The sequence below is a fragment of the Acanthochromis polyacanthus genome, chromosome 11 (genome assembly GCF_021347895.1).
Source record: "Acanthochromis polyacanthus isolate Apoly-LR-REF ecotype Palm Island chromosome 11, KAUST_Apoly_ChrSc, whole genome shotgun sequence".
In the NCBI taxonomy this organism is placed as follows: domain Eukaryota; kingdom Metazoa; phylum Chordata; class Actinopteri; family Pomacentridae; genus Acanthochromis; species Acanthochromis polyacanthus.
The window spans coordinates 2,129,466-2,147,756 of record NC_067123.1 but is presented as its reverse complement, the minus strand read 5'-3'; the positions used below and the strand labels follow the sequence as shown (position 1 = coordinate 2,147,756).

The window sequence follows — 18,291 nt, the reverse complement described above, 5'->3', positions numbered from 1 at the left end:
TGATCAGCATCAGCACAAACTTGTTCTCACCACATAATGTTGAAAAGATATGACATCAGTGTTAAATCTTCTACTGGGATGTTGGATATTTAGCCAATATAAACCCAGCTTAACTGGTCAGTTTCTTGCTGGCCTCACGTCTGTGAGTGTCAAGTGCTCTCCCACTTTCAATGACGGGTGATTATCACTGATAGTTTGTTCTTAGAGTTTGTGTGCAGTTTCTGCACTTGATAAAGGCTGTTTCACGTACCCAGAGTTTGAGCAGGACTCCACTCATAAATCAGACAGTTGCTCTCTTTTTTTCCCTCTTTTATTTTGCAGTGGTCATAAAGTCATGGGTTACAAAGGTGGCAACTTCCATAAGTTGATACTAGTGATGTGTCACGGCCGAGTGGGGTATGTCTCTCAGATTGAAGCCTTTAAAATAGAATTAAGTTGGATAGTTTGGATTACAATGATTAAAACTGACAACGCCACCTAGTAAGGGACTAGGACCCGTTTTAAAAGAGGTTCTTAACCCAGAGGTGAGCAGTGCATAACAACAGAGGGTAAAACAATTATTTTCATTCCAATAAATTTATTCACCTAAAAAATAACATTTAAGAATAACAATCAAAAAATACCAATAAAAAGTTAAGAAGCTAAAAATTCTTAAAATCAAGTCACTACGGAATGGGTGACCACTGGACTCGTCATGCGGGGCCTTTTCTTTGACGAGGGTTGACGGGGAGCTTCTCCAGTCCTCAGGGGCCACGGTGCTGCGTCTTGCGATCACGCAGGCTCTGGAGCCTGGGAGAAAGAGAGGATCTGCCCGTGGGGGAAGTAATAACAGGACCCACACGTCTCCCTCCCGTGTGTGGCGACTCACCGGGTCTGGGCGGCGATATCTGAGCCGCCCAGTATGCCGCAAACACGCGTTGAGCACTGCCGTGCGTTCCAGACCTGGCCCCACTTTACGGCTGCCGTGCGTCTCTCTCTCGCTCTTCGGTCGTCCTGTCTCTGTGCTGGTGCTGTGCGCCCTTGTTTCAGCCTAGTAGTCCGCCCTGGTGCTCGTCATACACCGCCGCTCTTGCCCGGTTATCTATCGTTCTGCCGCCCAGTACTGCCTGTTCCTCTGCTCTGTCTGCTTCCTGCCGGCTCTCGCCGTGCTGCCTCTCTGTTTGCCGTTGATCATCTCTTTTGTTTGCTGCCACTGCCCCAGATGCTGTCCTGCGTAATCAACTGATTGGCAGCAGGTGCACTCAGCCAATGTCCACAGTCTGTTCCTGGTACACAGCTGCAGGTAGTGGGGTGACCTGAACTCAATTAAAAAACAAAAAGAATATACAAAGAAAACACCACCGCAAAACATGCAATTTGGCAAACTAACAGAAATCAAGCAATAATTTCACAGCAAAATATAAAGAAACCACACACCAGATAACCATGCAAATAAAGGTAATCACAATAAATAAAAGGCCATATTCCCACAGATGCCCGATATTAAAATTTCTGGCCGATACCAATATTAATGTTTCTGATATCGCCGATAACTGATATTACGGATGTTGATATTCATGTATGTATAACTTTCTGCTGAAATGTGGATGAGAAGGAACTTCATAACGGGGCTCTATCACCTAAAATAGGAAATATATTTTCATGTGATTGCTTTTTTTAAAAACAATACTATTTAGTTAGGCTCTTGTTTACAGCATAAATATACTAGTAGGCTAAAAAAATACACAATCTGGTCATTTATCTGTAGCAAAGAGCACAGCAATAATGTAAAGTTACTGTAAGCTGACCTTCATCAGAGGTTTAAAACCTCAGTTCTCAACAACAGAGCATGGCCGTAGATCTGCTGCTATGAAAACACCATGAACATGGTTATTGCTTTAGACCGTTCTGAATTGCAAGGCTGGGTTTGATGAAATGATGTTGGGAGCATCGTTTGTACAGTTCTCTGTTTTTTCCTAGCAGCGGGGATAGCTACGCTTGGATGGAGCTTTTTCTAATGTGTGTCTTAAGTTTGATGTGTTGCTGGATGCAGCTGAGGACCGCTTCACAGTGTCGGCATACGGCTTTCATCTTGTCCACTTGTTTATCTACTTTTTCTTCACTGGGAAACCGAAGTGATCCCAAACAGGTGATTTTAATGACGCCGGAGCGTCTTCCAGCTCCAGCTTGTTCTCGTTGTTGCTAGCATTAGCCATGAAGCACCGGTGTTGTGCCAAATCATGCCTGCCCGTCGAGCTCTGCGTGTAGGTCCAAGCTTTCATGCAGTGTCTTTTCATTATCAAGAACTACTGTGCCGTAAAAAACCGTTTGGTGTCTCATAGTTTCCGTTTTAGCGGAGCGGGTGCGCTTCCCCGACCTGCATGCAGATCTTGGCGGGCAGGCACAACTCAGCACAACACCGGCAGGAGAATAAACGATCTGTCACATGCTGTGGTTCCCTGGAAACTCCTACTTGTTTTTAGTTCCGCAATACTGCGCGACTGTGAGCCGGAGAAGGTCCACCGCAGCTGTGGGCACTACGAAGTTTTAGGTTTGTGTATATTTGTGTATTGTGTATATTCTTAATAGTCCTAAAATATTCGGACGGCGGTACACCTCTTTACCGAACAGTTCGGTACGAATACGTGTACCGTTACACCCCTAGTAAGTACTGTGAGAACCTGAAGACTATTCAAAAGAAGCCCATTCCAAATTAGACCACATAGTCTTTATTATGTAATGAATGTAAAACATATTTCAACATGTTTTAACATATTTAACGTCAAGTGCAGGATCATTTCAGTAAAACCATCTGTGAAATAGCAGCAGTATCAAATGTAAAGGAAATAGGCCCTGGCTGTCACGATCTCAGAAGGCGGATCCTAACAGAAAGCCACACTATCAAGGCCGGTGGAACTGAGGAGTTTTATTGTAAAGGGGGTGAATAGTGGCTCGGTGGGGGGAAACCAGGGTGCAGGAGCAGGGAGCGGCTGATGTAGTGGGGGGCTAGGTGCCCAGCGGGTGGCGAGGGGTTCGGAGGAGGCGGAACGTCAGGCTCTGATGAACCGGGGGCCGAGGTGTTAGGTTTGGCCGGGTAGAGGAGGACGTCTCACCGGTGGTGTTCTAGGAGGTTCCGGGAGGTAAGGAGCAGCCGGTTGTGTTGTGGGTTCCAGCGAACAAAGATGAATAAAGAGGCTTTGACTTTAAAATGAATGACTATGAAATGTTTTATAAAAATAGACAAGAGAAGACAGGAGGGGGTGTGGCTTTATATATTGATAAAAATATTAGTTGTAAAATCCTAGAAGATATGACGCTAGCGGTGGAAGATTTGTTTGAATTCATAACTGTGGAAATTGTGTTGCAAGCAAGGAAGACTATACTAGTAAGTTGTATATACAGAACTCCAGGATCAGACATTAATTTATTCAGAGAGTGGGTAGAGAGATTACCAGGCTGAAATCTGAGCGGGCACTAAAAGATTTTACAAGGAATTTACTTTCTCATGACTGGGAGGCTATATGTGAAGAATTAGATGTTGATGTAGCCTATAATTTGTTTATGAATATATTCATTTCACTTTATGACAAGCATTGTCCAGTGAGAAAATGTTGGGGGGGAAATGACCTAAGTACACCATGGATTACAAAAGGATTAGCAAACGCTTGTGAAAAGAAAAATTATTTATATAAACAATTTCTTAAGTATGAGACCACATAAACTGAACAAAAATATAAAAAATACAAGAATAAATTAACTAATATTCAAAGAGATAGGAAAAAAAAAGACTATTTTACTAAATTACTCAACAGCAAGAAAAATAACATTCAGGGTATGTGGAAGGTGTTGAATACTGTTATGGGAAGCAGTTCTAACAGCTCAGGTTATCCAGAGTATTTGATTGATAACAGTCAGGCAATCAGTGACAAGAAAGAAATTGTGGATAGACTTAACCAATTTTTTGTGAATATTGGCCCAGAATTAGCCGAGAAAATTGAAATGGTAAATGAGCCACTTGAGAATTTTATAGAGACTAATCCCAAACCCATGTTTCTTACTCCCACGGATGAGACTGAGTTGTTGAAGATTATCAAAGCTTGTAGTAACAAAACATCACAAGATCATAATGGTATAGATATGAGGACCGTCAAATATGTAGGAGAGGCAATTACAAAACCACTTACATACAGTGCCTTGTGAAAGTATTCGGCCCCCTTGAACTTTTCAACCTTTCGCCACATTTCAGGCTTCAAACATAAAGATATAAAATTTTAATTTTTTGTCAAGAATCAACAACAATTGGGACACTATTGTGAAGTGGAATGAAATTTATTGGATATTTTATACTTTTTTAACAAATAAAAACCTGAAAAGTGGGGCGTGTAATATTATTGGGCCCCTTTACTTTCAGTGCAGCAAACTCACTCCAGAAGTTCAGTGAGGATCTCTGAATGATCCAATGTTGTCCTAAATGACTGATGATGATAAATAGAATCCACCTGTGTGTAATCAAGTCTCCGTATAAATGCACCTGCTCTGTGATAGTCTCAGGGTTCTGTTTAAAGTGCAGAGAGCATCATGAAGACCAAGGAACACACCAGGCAGGTCCCAGATACTGTTGTGGAGAAGTTTAAAGCCGGATTTGGATACAAAAAGATTTCCCAAGCTTTAAACATCTCAAGGAGCACTGTGCAAGCAATCGTATTGAAATGGAAGGAGTATCAGACCACTGCAAATCTACCAAGACCCGGCCGTCCCTCTAAACTTTCACCTGGAACAAGGAGAAGACTGATCAGAGATGCAGCCAAGAGGCCCATGATCACTCTGGATGAACTGCAGAGATCTACAGCTGAGGTGGGAGAGTCTGTCCATAGGACAACAATCAGTCGTACACTGCACAAATCTGGCCTTTATGGAAGAGTGGCAAGAAGAAAGCCATTTCTCAAAGATATTCATAAAAAGTCTGGTTTGAAGTTTGCCACAAGCCACCTGGGAGACACACCAAACATGTGGAAGAAGGTGCTCTGGTCAGATGAAACCAAAATCCAACTTTTTGGCCACAATGCAAAACCATATGTTTGGCGTAAAAGCAACACAGCTCATCACCCTGAACACACCATCCCCACTGTCAAACATGGTGGTGGCAGCCTCATGGTTTGGGCCTGCTTTTCTTCAGCAGGGACAGGGAAGATGGTTAAAATTGATGGGAAGATGAATGGAGCCAAATACAGGACTATTCTGGAAGAAAACCTGTTGGAGTCTGCAAAAGACCTGAGACTGGGACGGAGATTTATCTTCCAACAGGACAATGATCCAAAACATAAAGCCAAATCTACAATGGAATGGTTCACAAATAAACGTATCCAGGTGTTAGAATGGCCAAGTCAAAGTCCAGACCTGAATCCAATCCAGAATCTGTGGGCAGAGCTGAAGACTGCTGTTCACAAACGCTCTCCATCCAACCTCACTGAGCTCCAGCTGTTTTGCAAGGAAGAATGGGCAAGAATTTCAGTCTCTGGATGTGCAAAACTGATAGAGACATACCCCAAGAGACTTGCAGCTGTAATTGCAGCAAAAGGTGGCGCTACAAAGTATTAATGCAAGGGGGCCGAATAATATTGGACGCCCCACTTTTCAGGTTTTTATTTGAAAAAAAAGTTTAAAATATCCAATAAATTTCGTTCCACTTCACGATTGTGTCCCACTTGTTGTTGATTCTTGACAAAAAAATTACAATTTTATATCTTTATGTTTGAAGCCTGAAATGTGGCGAAAGGTTGAAAAGTTCAAGGGGGCCGAATACTTTCACAAGGCGCTGTATTTCCATGAGCGTATGTTCACATTTTGGAAATAGGCAATGCCATACCCAATGTACCCTCTAATTTTTCATGAGTCTGAGCAAACACACAAACTCCCTGAGTGGTCCCTTGGACCACTGTGAGCACCATCGGGGTTGGAGAAGCTGATCAGGCGAGCTGGCTCTGTTGTTGGCATGAAGCTGGATTCCCTGGTGACAGTGGCAGAGAGGAGAACTTTGAACAAACTACTTGCCATCATGGATGATGGTAGCCACCCTCTGCATACGGTCATCAGGGCACAGAGAAGCCTGATCAGTGATAGGCTGCTTCTCCCCAATTGCATTACCAACCGTTTTAAGGACTCCTTTATCCCCCGAGCCATCAAACTGTACAACTCTGCACTCAGTGGGAGGGGGAGGGGTACAGGGAGAAGAGGGGATGGGGGTGGTTGACACTGTGCATTATAATGCTCAGCAGGATATGTGGAATGCAAGGGAGAGTTGCAATAACACATACCATTAATTTTTAATTCGTACTTTTCATTTTCGTTTTCTATTTATATACAGATTTTTGATTGTACTTATTTTTGCACTAATTTTAATCTATTTTGGGCGTTCCTTTCTTTTCTGTATTTTATCTTGTACTGTTTGGTGCTATGCTGTAACTGGAATCACAATTTCCCTGAGGAATTTTCCAAAGGGATCAGTAAAGTTATATCTATCGATCTATCGATCGCACTGTGGTCACGCCAGCATCGCATCCATCCAAGTTACATGGTTTATTAAAAGAATCAAATTGCAGCATTTACATTTCTGTTAAAACACTTTGTCAGGAGGAGTCAGTTGAAGGCTGCAGTGATTCTGGTGACACTACAATGTATGAGAGTGAAGTTATTGAATATTTTTGTCTCTCTTTGCTGTTGCAGACCGTTCCTGTTCACTCCATAGACACCCGTTTTATTTCTGCAGCTTGAAAGACAGCTACTGTAGATAAAACCGGGTTTGTAGCACATTGTCTGCTTTACAATGATGGGAAAGAGGCATCGTTTATGTTTTGACAACGTATATCTAATGAGTTATTGAAGCTGGAAGTTTGAATCTGTGAACATCTTTCCAACTTTACTGAACTCGGGGCCACAACCACTCAAGGAGTGGTTTATTTAATTTAGAAAAGAGCATTTAGCCATACTTTGAGCTTTAAGTGCTTTACTAACATGGAACTAAAAAATCTGTATTTTTTTATGATCACAGGTTCTGTCTGAAAAGAAGTGGCATCATTTTAAACAGTGAAACCAAACTAATAAAATGTAATGACCAACCAGTGTGTAATACTGGATTCTGCAAAACATAAACACTGAATGCAGAATACTGGACAAAGAAAATCTCTACAGATATTTTTTCATCTGTATCTAAATCTTATCCGAACACAGTTAATGTATTAACTTATTTATTTGTGTATGCATGTATTTATTTATTTAGTACTGTTATATCAGGGTTCTGAGTGGGTTTTTCTTTAGATAGGCAAAGGCCATTTATTGATCACATACAGTCTGTCAATAAATGCTTATTGAAAACTAAAAAGCATTTAAATAAAACGTAGGAGTTTATTGAGTCACTAAAATCCTGTAGAGTCTACGGCCACATCAGCATGATTATAATCATCCTCTGGTAAATTGACAAACATATACTGTAGGAGATCCAGCTGATCTCACCATGATGTCCCTTACCATATGGACTTCAGGAGATGATTGGGGATGATAAACTGTGACCTGCTGGTTGGGTCCTCTCTGTTCTCATGTTTCTTAAATGTTTTTCTCCTGATGCTGCTTTACTTCAGTCAGTCCATGAGCAACAGAAAACACAGTTTTTCTTGTACCTATTGCCAGGGGTTTGAGTCTTCCCACTCACGTCTGTACATTGCAAACGTTTCTGCATCTTTGGACGTGGTGGAGTTATGGGTGTAGACATTTCTAAACACGCGGAGCAGTGCACAGCAGCGTCTGTCACCAGGCAACCTGCGACAGGACCATAGGACCGGACACACACAGAGAAGCATAGATATATATAGAAGACTAGATATGACTGCGAGCTTTAGCAGCTAAGGTGGCTGCACATAAGGACGCCTGTAAATGACATTGATTAGCTGTGTAAATACGTATGTGAATCACATTATTGACTGGAGCAGTCAGTCACCGGTCACTCACTGACTCACATTGAAAAATAGCACCGAATAAATTATGTATTTTATTTTCAATTTAGGTTGGATTTTTTTTGTGCGCAGCGCAGATTTTCTGTGCGCTGAGACCATGTCAGCAGTGCGCAATTGCGCATGCGCGCAGCTTAGAGGGAACAGTGGCCATACCTACAATTTTTTAGTGATGAAGACCAATAGCTTGATGTAAATACATCACAAAGATGATTGTCTATTTAGATGTCTGCACAACGGTGGGAGCATGAGCCATGACATGTACAGAAAGACATGCAAAGCAGCCTCTGCCTGCAGCATTTGCAAGGTGCCTTACAGTTAGAGCTGGGCGATATATCGAATTAATTTGATTAATTCGATTTTATTTTTTCAATCGATGTGTAAAAAATTTAATCTCAACATCGAGTTTAATGTTAATGTCCCTCCGCTATTTTTACCCGATGCGTGTAATACACACAGTGGCCATACCAGGAGGACTGGTGCTGTAGCACAGTCTACAGTCAACATTCTCTTACAATTGAGCAATAGACGAAGAACACACAAACAGATACAACAGGGATACGCATGAGAGATGGAGATGGAGAAAGGAGAAGAAAATGAGGATGATATTGTGCAAAAAAAAGGGTACCGTGACTTCAGTAGTATGGACTTGGTTTGGATATGCGAGGTCGGACACGGAACAGACCGAGGTGTTGTGCAGATTTTATAAAAAGACGAGGAAAACGAAGGGAAGTAGCACAACAAATCTCTTTCAGCACCTCAAGCAGAAGCACCCGGCAGAGTGGGAGCAATGTGTCAGGCGTCGCCTTACATGCACCGAGGCCAGCTCCAAGAGTAATAACTATATTGCCTATACACTTAAATGCTGACGTTTTGGCATTCAATAAAAGATACTATTTTAATTGTCTTCCTTTACACAGAAAAAAATTGTTTATCGGATTTCAAGCCAAAAAAAATCGAGATTTAATTTTTTGGCTATATCGCCCAGCCCTACTTACAGCCAGTCTTAAACTTGCACATGACAAGATCTGGCAAATCCTTTGAAATAGTGACAGTTGTAGTGTAGACAGGAGTTGGTGGAGAGTCTGGGGAACCCTGCTGCCATCCCCATAGAGACGGCAAAATTGTCACATGGTGTTGGACGAGTGCCTTGCGCCATACATGTCCACTCTAAAGAGAGACATAATTCATGATACCAAGGCCCTCCATTATTCTTAGCCATATTTATATCATGTCTCTAAACAAGTTTTTCTTATCTGATAAGCTATTTGAAGGAGGTGCTGATGGAGTGCATCACTACTTGGTGGAATGTGGTGAAAATCTTTTCCTTTGTGAAAGAAGAGGGAGAGTTGTGCAGCATCCACAGTTGTGATGTTGTCCTCAGATACACCACAGAGCATCGGGACAAATCTGTCAGGATTCTGCCCCAGTTGCTGCCTTTTTGTTCCTTTTCCCATTTTTTCCTTGTCTTGTTTCTCTGGCTCCCCCTGTCTGCTGCACCCGGTCCTCTGATTACTGTCAGCTGATGTAATCAGTTCAATTCCATTCACCTGGTCCTCCCCTCTGCGATTTAAGCCCTGCCTTTCGCTCAGTTCTTCGCTGGCTCATTGTTGGACACACACCTTGCTTCAGACTCCGCTCCCCGTTTTCCCTACCCTCTGGATTACATCTGTTTTATGGACTACTTCGCTTTTCTTCCCCTTTTGTATTTACCCTGTTTGACTCTGTTGTTGGGACTCCAGGTTGCTCTCGCCTTAGTCATTTGATTCCCGTGTGAAAGTACCTTTTGTAGCCCTGTCGTTTGTCTCTGTTTAGTTTTCGTTTTAGCCACTTCAGTCCCGTTTTCTATGGAAGCGAATGTGACTCATAACTCAAATTCAAAAGCATTAGCAGAAATGCTTTTGCATTTCAAAGTCATGGCTGCACTATTTGACTCAAAAATGAAATTAAAAAGCAATATTCCAAAATGCAATTTAATTTTCTTCTTCAACACTGCTCATTCTGACTAAATTAAAAAGCAAAAGCAAATCACATTTGACATTTAATTTTCAAAACGTTCACCAGCAAAAAGGTAACAAAATTCAATTTGAAATGTCAAATTCGAAAATGCAAAAGCATTAGCAGAAATGCTTTTGCATTTCAGAGTCATGACTGCACTATTTGACTCAAAAATGAAATTAAAAAGCAATACAGTGAACCGTCATTTATCGCGGGGGTTACGTTCCAAAAAGAACCCGCGATAGGCGAAACCCGTGAAGTAGTCAGCTTTATTTTTTACAGTTATTATACAATACTGCACTTGGGGGAGCGCTGCAGCTGCAGCTGCAGCCAGGTGGACGCCGTGGCGGTACTCTTGCCTCAGAGAGCGGGCGGCTGAATCAACTGGAGCAGTCGGGGGTGGGGAAGGCTCGCGCAGGTGCTCTTCTCCTGGGGAGCGCTAACCTGGCAATAGCCAGATTAATAATTGTGTAGTACTTGATAATACTCCACAATATCAATCTGGAACCGCTCCATGTAAATCCGTTCGGAGGAAAGAGGCACGGATTGGACAATGCAACAGTATGTCCCGCCTCTGACAGGTTTGTTTTTAGCCAATCGCGGGATCTTCACAACGAGCGGAGCCAATTGGTAGATTAAACTCTGACCAAAACCCGTAGGTAAAAAAGCACAAACATCTTTACCATCCAGAAATGCGCAAAGCGCCTCTCGTTGTTCTTCCTTCAAAGAAGCGATAGGAGATTCAGCTAAAACTGACTTAATAGCAGCATCTACACGATCGTTGTCCTCCGTTGCCGTGTTTGTTTTGATCTACTGGCGCTTGGTGTCGTCTTCACACCCGGATATCCCGCCCCACACATGAATACTGCTGCGTGATTGGCCCGAACCAACTTGGCTCTGTCCGAACAGTGAAAGTGGGAGCGGTACAAGATGGTTTCTTGAGAGATTTGTGAACTCACAAATATCGTGAGAAATCAACTTGCTGGCAAGGTTAGGGGAGCGCGGCTGCGGTGGCCAGAGACGGCTGGGGACCACTTCCACTGTCCGGTTGACGGTGGGGGAAAAGAATAAGGCGGCTCCGTCTTTCAGGGTGTCTCACTACATGGAGACCAAGGAGAGAAATGATCCAGCGTTCCACACCAGGCAGCGCTGGCCTGTATGGCAGAGGAGACGAGGCATGGAGACTGTTCACGTTGGTCAGTCCCTTAGCCAATCAGGATGCAGAACACAATGCACTAAAAAAATCTGTGAAACAGCGAAGCCGTGAAAGGTGAAACGCATTATAGTGAGGGTTCACTGTATTCTAAAATGCAATTTCATTTTCTTCTTCAAGACTGCTCATTTTGTGACTAAATGAAAAAGCAAAAGCAAACTCAGAAATGCTTTTTCGTTTTCGTGCTCACTCCGCAAAATGTGTCTCATAATTCAAACGCAAAAGCAATCTCAAGTGGCGCAGGTAAGTGACGTCACGGACCCCAACTACAACTAGATTTGAATGGAGACCATTGGAGACTCGACGTGCAAGCAGATGGCGACGAGTATGTCCGGTGTTCAAGATTAACTGGTGTTCCGATCAACTGGTGATATTCAGTGAGCGAGGCAGCTGTTACAATGGCAACACATAGCATAGGTGACTGTACCGATGCCTGTTCAGAACACACAGACGTCAATAAACTGTTCCGAAATGTTCTTGTTGTCAGCTCTAACATTGTCGTTATTGCTCTGTTTGGGTGAAAAATTAGATGAAGCATGTCGACGTTCTGAAGGCTGGAATGTGAAACCTATGGTTAGAATGTGGTCAGATGGTTTATATGATGTCATTGTTTTATTTAAAGTCTGTTTAGAAGTAGAACAACTCAGGTCCAACTGGTTTATCGCAGTAAGCTTTGAAAACGGTATTAGAACTTCTCTTGGTGTTTTTGTCGGACTGAGGCCACAAACTGTCACCAGTTAATGTGATGGAGATCGTCACACTCTGCCACAGTGAAGCGATATTTCCACTCCGTTAGATGGAAGTCCTCATTAAACCGAGTATTTTACTGGTAGACTGAACAGCCGTGAGTCCAAACAGATAGACAGAAGATAAGTAACACACAAAGTCTTGTTTTTCAAGCCAGGTGTTCAGGAAGGTAAGGAGCAGCATATTCTTTGGCTGAGAATAGTACTTTTGAGCATTGTGAGTTTGCAGGCCTTTTTCCTTCTCAAGACATTCAGACAGTTGAAACCAGAAGTTTACTTTCACTGTATAAAATGGAACATAACCTTTTTTTTTTTTTTTTTCCAACAATGTCAGACATAAAATCAAATGACGCTCCTCCAGTTTTAGGTCATTTAGGATTGCCAAAATTATATCTATTTGCTAAATGCCAGAATAACGAAAGAGAGTCATGCGATCCTTCTAAAAATGGACCGCTGCTGACTTATCGGGACGTATCAGTCGGAAACCATCCAAAGAACAGTTGGTTAAAGGGTGTGGGTGTGTTTCCAGTCCCATCAATTTCTGCCGTCTGCTACATTTATGTCACGCCATTCGGTATCTGTACATAATGTACATATGCACAACACATGCCTGTGCTCAGCCCAAGGTAAATTTTTATGAAAAATTTCATCTGTCGGAAATGATACGACTGAGCTGCCTTGGCGAAGTACTGCTCTCTCTGAGTGCTTTTCTTGTTTCACAGCTGCATTTAAATCTCTGCCTCTGTTTGTGTCTTTGTCTGTTTCTACAGAAACATGAAAAGGGGAATGAAGTGAGACATCAGAAATCTGCAAAGGAAAACAATGGGTCCCCAACAACAACAACCAGAGATGAATCACTCAGTTGTGAGCAATGCAGCAAGACTTTTATCACAGCTAGAAAGCTAAGAATTCACAAACGCATTCACAGTGGAGTTAAAACGTTCAGCTGTGACCAGTGTGAGAAGACTTTTACTCGCAAGAGTCATTTAACAAGACACCAACTCATTCACAGTGGAGTTAAAACATTTAGCTGTGACCAGTGTGGGAAGACTTTTACTCAAAAGAGCAATTTAACAAGACACCAACTCATTCACAGTGGAGTTAAACCATTCAGCTGTGACCAGTGTGAGAAGACTTTTACTCGCAAGAGTCATTTAACAAGACACCAACTCATTCACAGTGGAGTTAAAACATTTAGCTGTGACCAGTGTGGGAAGACTTTTACTCAAAAGAGCAATTTAACAAGACATCAACGCATTCACAGTGGAGTTAGAGCATTCAGCTGTGACCAGTGTAAGAAGACTTTTACTACCAAGAGTCATTTAACTTCACATCAACTCATTCACAGTGGAGTTAGAGCATTCAGCTGTGACCAGTGTAAGAAGACTTTTACTACCAAGAGTCATTTAACTTCACATCAACTCATTCACAGTGGAGTTAAACCATTCAGCTGTGACCAGTGTGGGAAGACTTTTACTCACAAGACGTATTTAACAAAACACCAACTCATTCACAGTGGAGTTAAACCATTCAGCTGTGACCAATGTGGGAAGACTTTTACTCACAAGAGTCATTTAACAAAACATCAACTCATTCACAGTGGAGTTAAACCATTCAGCTGTGACCGGTGTGGGAAGACTTTTACTCGCAAGAGTAGTTTAACATCACATCAACGCATTCACAGTGGAGTTAAACCATTCAGCTGTGACCAATGTGGGAAGACTTTTACTCACAAGACGTATTTAACAAAACACCAACTCATTCACAGTGGAGTTAAACCATTCAGCTGTGACCAATGTGGGAAGACTTTTACTCACAAGAGTCATTTAACAAAACATCAACTCATTCACAGTGGAGTTAAACCATTCAGCTGTGACCGGTGTGGGAAGACTTTTACTCAAAAGGGTATTTTAACAAGACACCAACTCATTCACAGTGGAGTTAAACCATTCAGCTGTGACCAGTGTGGGAAGACTTTTACTCGCAAGAGTAGTTTAACATCACATCAACTCATTCACAGTGGAGTTAGAGCATTCAGCTGTGACCAATGTGGGAAGACTTTTACTCACAAGACGTATTTAACAAAACACCAACTCATTCACAGTGGAGTTAAACCATTCAGCTGTGACCGGTGTGGGAAGACTTTTACTCAAAAGGGTAGTTTAACAACACACCAACTCGTTCACAATGGAGGTGACCCATTCCACTGCGATCAGTGTGTGAAAACAGTTACTGTACATGAACAGTTGTTGATCCGTCAATGCCCCCACTCTGGTAGAAAGCGGTACCACTGTGACTACTGTGAAAAAACTTTCAAGCGCCATGGGAGCCTAAAACGTCATCAACGCCAATTTCACACTGGATATGATGTGTTAGTATGTGATTACTGTGGCAAACCATTTGTACAGTGTAGCAAGACTGCAAAGGCCCTGGAATTCCTGAGCTGATCAAAACTCAGATAAGCTCTCCCTCTCTTCAGCACTGACCAACACCCATCTCTATAGGAGGATTGAGACATTTGTATTTCTGTAGGTTTTCATTCACAGAAGGATGGAACTCCTGTGAACATTTAAACCCCTGGAATAACTTCTTCTTTTTAAAAGACAATGACTTTCAATTATAGACTATGGATGTTTGTTTAATGAACTTTCATGCTAAAATCCCTTTTCAGCTTCAGGAGACCCTCAGCCGGAGATGTCTCTGCATTCCACAGATCAGATAACAAGTCGTAAAACTTTATGGCTGAAGGCTGGAGTCACCCTCTCCCTCTCTTTGACTGAAACAAAGAGACTGGAACTGAACTTAAAAACCTTGCCAAATTAATATTTCTGGAATGTATTTTGTGTTTACAGAATTACCAACGTCAATGGAAATCATTCATCATTAACATATCCGAAAATCAAGATTCTATCTTTCACAGAAGCTGATTTATTAATTTGTGATGTTTAATCTGATTCCTTCTTTATTACTCCATTTAGGTTGAATGATGACCATTGTATTTACCTGTTACCAAATCTCTGACTTGTTGTTATATTCTCACTGTGATACATATTTTTAATGTCATAAACATATAGTTATGAATGAAATGATTCACATCATATGAACATATGTATTAATCTACACATTTCACTTTCACACAACTGAATATGGTGGGATAGACAGATCGTGTTTTGCGCGTTTAATATCATATTTTAATCCATTCTGGATTCCTCTTTCTTCTCTACTTTGTGAGAACAAAGAGATTCCAAATTCCACCAGACTCGCGCCTAAAAGTTCTCTCTCTCCGCCCAGGTCCTCCCCTTAGCTGGACCCACAGATAAAGTCAGCCGTAGCCCACATCATCGCTCTCTTATCATCTTACTCTCTTACCGACTCTTCTCTCTTACCCCTCTCTTCCTGAGAGGCCAACCAAAGTCTCTCTCATTATTTTCTTACCTAAAGCGCGTTTTTTCTATCTTTGAAATTCCCTCACCATCTAAGTTTGTTAACTATTTATCTTTTAACATTTTTGTAACTTAAGGAGACATTTTGCTCGTTATTCGTTTAATCTGAAGAACCGATTCAGAACCAGCATTTATTTTTCTTAATTTTGACCGTTTTTCATCAACACCCGTTTTTCTTGGCTAAAGCCTGAGAACCATCATTTTTAAGCCAAGCAACACTCAGCTGAGACCTGTCGAACCAGGTCCATGTGCACAGAACCGATCAACCCGCGGCAGGACATCTAGGCGTGGCCACAACAACGACGACGCACCGTTCCGAACCCGCAGGTCCAGACCGTGTGCTGCGAATCTGAAGGCCTCGCAAGTCCCAGCCCCATGACGGTTCACTTCAATAACTCCAGCTGAGTTTGCTCTGATTCCATTCTATGGGTGATGTACTAACCGCTTGGTCAATTAATTCATTTAATCAATTTATTCTCTTACAAATCATTAGAATTCTTAATCCAAATTACCGATTACCTCGTCAGGTTAGCTCTGGCTAATCCTCACCATATTTCCTTCTCTCTCACACACTTCCACATCTCTCACACATGCACACACCACACACACACTCCCACATTCCACACATGCACGCACACACACACATGTAGTCCTACACACACACACACACACACACCATATCTACATTGTACATAGTTCACTTGTCGTTATTTTCATAGAATAGTTAATAAATACCTCATTATAGACCAAATTACAGTCTTGTGTTTCTTTGTGTAGAATGTGGTCAATTTAAACGAGGATTCAAGACTTTTTGATATGAGATTGATCAAAATTTTTATGAATATTAATTTTTTTATTAAAATTAATATTTTTCCCTAGAGATCTAGGGTGGTGCCCCAATTATTAATAACGAGAGCAATAAATCATAACGTAGTACCGCTACAACAGTATGCACAGTTAAAAGCCCATGAAGTGACCCACACCGGGGTTAAACCATACCTTTGTGACCAGTGTGGGAAAGGCTACAGCTACATTCAAAAACTCAAAGCTCACCAATGTGTCCACACTGGGAAGAGACCATACAGACGTGACGAGTGTAAGAAGATTTTTACAACCTTGGGTTCCCTGAAACAACACCAGCAGATCCACAGCAGAAAGAAAGCATTCAATCAGTGTCACAGTAAGGTATGTAAAGGTTGTCTCAGCAACAGTGTGCACACAATTCTACATTGGATATTTTGGATATTGTTATGAAATTTAGTGGGATACTGTTTTGAACAACTGTGGCCAGTCTTGACACAGAAATTTGGTCCAAGTTGATCTGGAGATGTAGGTAAGATTGGGAATTGTGACGTGATCAGCATCAGCACAAACTTGTTCTCACCACATAATGTTGAAAAGATATGACATCAGTGTTAAATCTTCTACTGGGATGTTGGATATTTAGCCAATATAAACCCAGCTTCACTGGTCAGTTTCTTGCTGGCCTCACGTCTGTGAGTGTCAAGTGTTCTCCCACTTTCAATGACGGGTGATTATCACTGATAGTTTGTTCTTAGAGTTTGTGTGCAGTTTCTGCACTTGAAAAAGGATGTTTCATGTACCCAGGGTTTGAGCAGGACTCCACTCATAAATCAGACAGTTGCTCTCTTTTTTTCCCTCTTTTATTTTGCAGTGGTCATAAAGTCATGGGTTACAAAGGTGGCAACTTCCATCAGTTGATACTCGTGATGCACGATATTAAAATTTCTGGCCGATACCAATATTAATGTCTCTGATATCGCCGATAACTGATATTACTGATGTCGATATTCATGTATGTATAACTTTCTGCTGAAATGTGGATGAGAAGGAACTTCATAACGGGGCTCTATCACCTAAAATAGGAAATATATTTTAATGTGATTGCTTTTTTAAAAAACAATACTATTTAGTTAGGCTCTTGTTTACAGCATAAATATACTAGTAGGCTAAAAAAATACACAATCTAGTCATTTATCTGTAGCAAAGGGCACAGCAATAATGTAAAGTTAATGGAAGCTTACCTTCATCAGAGGTTTAAAACCTCAGTTCTTAACAACAGAGCATGGCCGTAGATCTGCTGCTATGAAAACACCATGAACATGGTTATTGCTTTAGACCGTTCTGAATTGCTAAGCAGAGTTTGATGAAATGATGTTGGGAGCATCGTTTGTACAGTTCTCTGTTTTTTCCTAGCAGCGGGGATAGCTACGCTTGGATGGTGCTTTTTCTAATGTGTGTCTTAAGTTTGACGTGTTGCTGGATGCAGCTGAGGACCGCTTCACAGTGTCGGCATACGGCTTTCGTCTTGTCCACTTGTTTTTCTACTTTTTCTTCACTGGGAAACCGAAGTGATCCCAAACGGGTGATTTTAATGACGCCGGAGCGTCTTCCAGCTCCAGCTTGTTCTTGTTGTTGCTAGCATTAGCCATGAAGCACCGGTGTTGTGCCAAATCATGCCTGCCCGTCGAGCTCTGCGTGTAGGTCCAAGCTTTCATGCAGTGTCTTTTCATTATCAAGAAGTACTGTGCCGTAAAAAACTGTTTGGTGTCTCATAGTTTCCATTTTAGCGGAGTGGGTGCGCTTCCCCGACCTGCATGCAGATCTTGGCGGGCAGGCACAACTCAGCACAACACCGGCAGGAGAATAAACGATCCGTCACATGCTGTGGTTCCCTGGAAACTCCTACTTGTTTTTAGTTCCGCAATACTGCGCGACTGTGAGCCGGAGAAGGTCCACCGCAGCTGTGGGCACTACGAAGTTTTAGGTTTCGCAATTAAAACAATTGTGTATATTCTTAATAGTCCTAAAATATTCGGACGGCGGTACACCTCTGTACCGAACAGTTCGGTACGAATACGTGTACCGTTACACCCCTAGTAAGTACT

General features: G+C 41.9%; 1 protein-coding gene across 3 annotated transcripts in view; it reads left to right on the top strand.

The window, feature by feature from the left end:
• LOC127536202 (zinc finger protein OZF-like) overlaps positions 1-15,203 on the top strand; it is a 40,560-nt gene extending 25,357 nt beyond the window's left edge. For all 3 annotated transcript variants that reach the window (XM_051955937.1, XM_051955935.1, XM_051955936.1), the window contains one exon: positions 12,710-15,203. In XM_051955937.1, coding sequence (XP_051811897.1) covers positions 12,710-14,386 — 1,677 coding nt within the window. In that variant the 3' untranslated portion in view covers positions 14,387-15,203. The remainder of the gene's footprint in view (positions 1-12,709) is intronic.
• Positions 15,204-18,291: the final 3,088 nt, after the last annotated feature.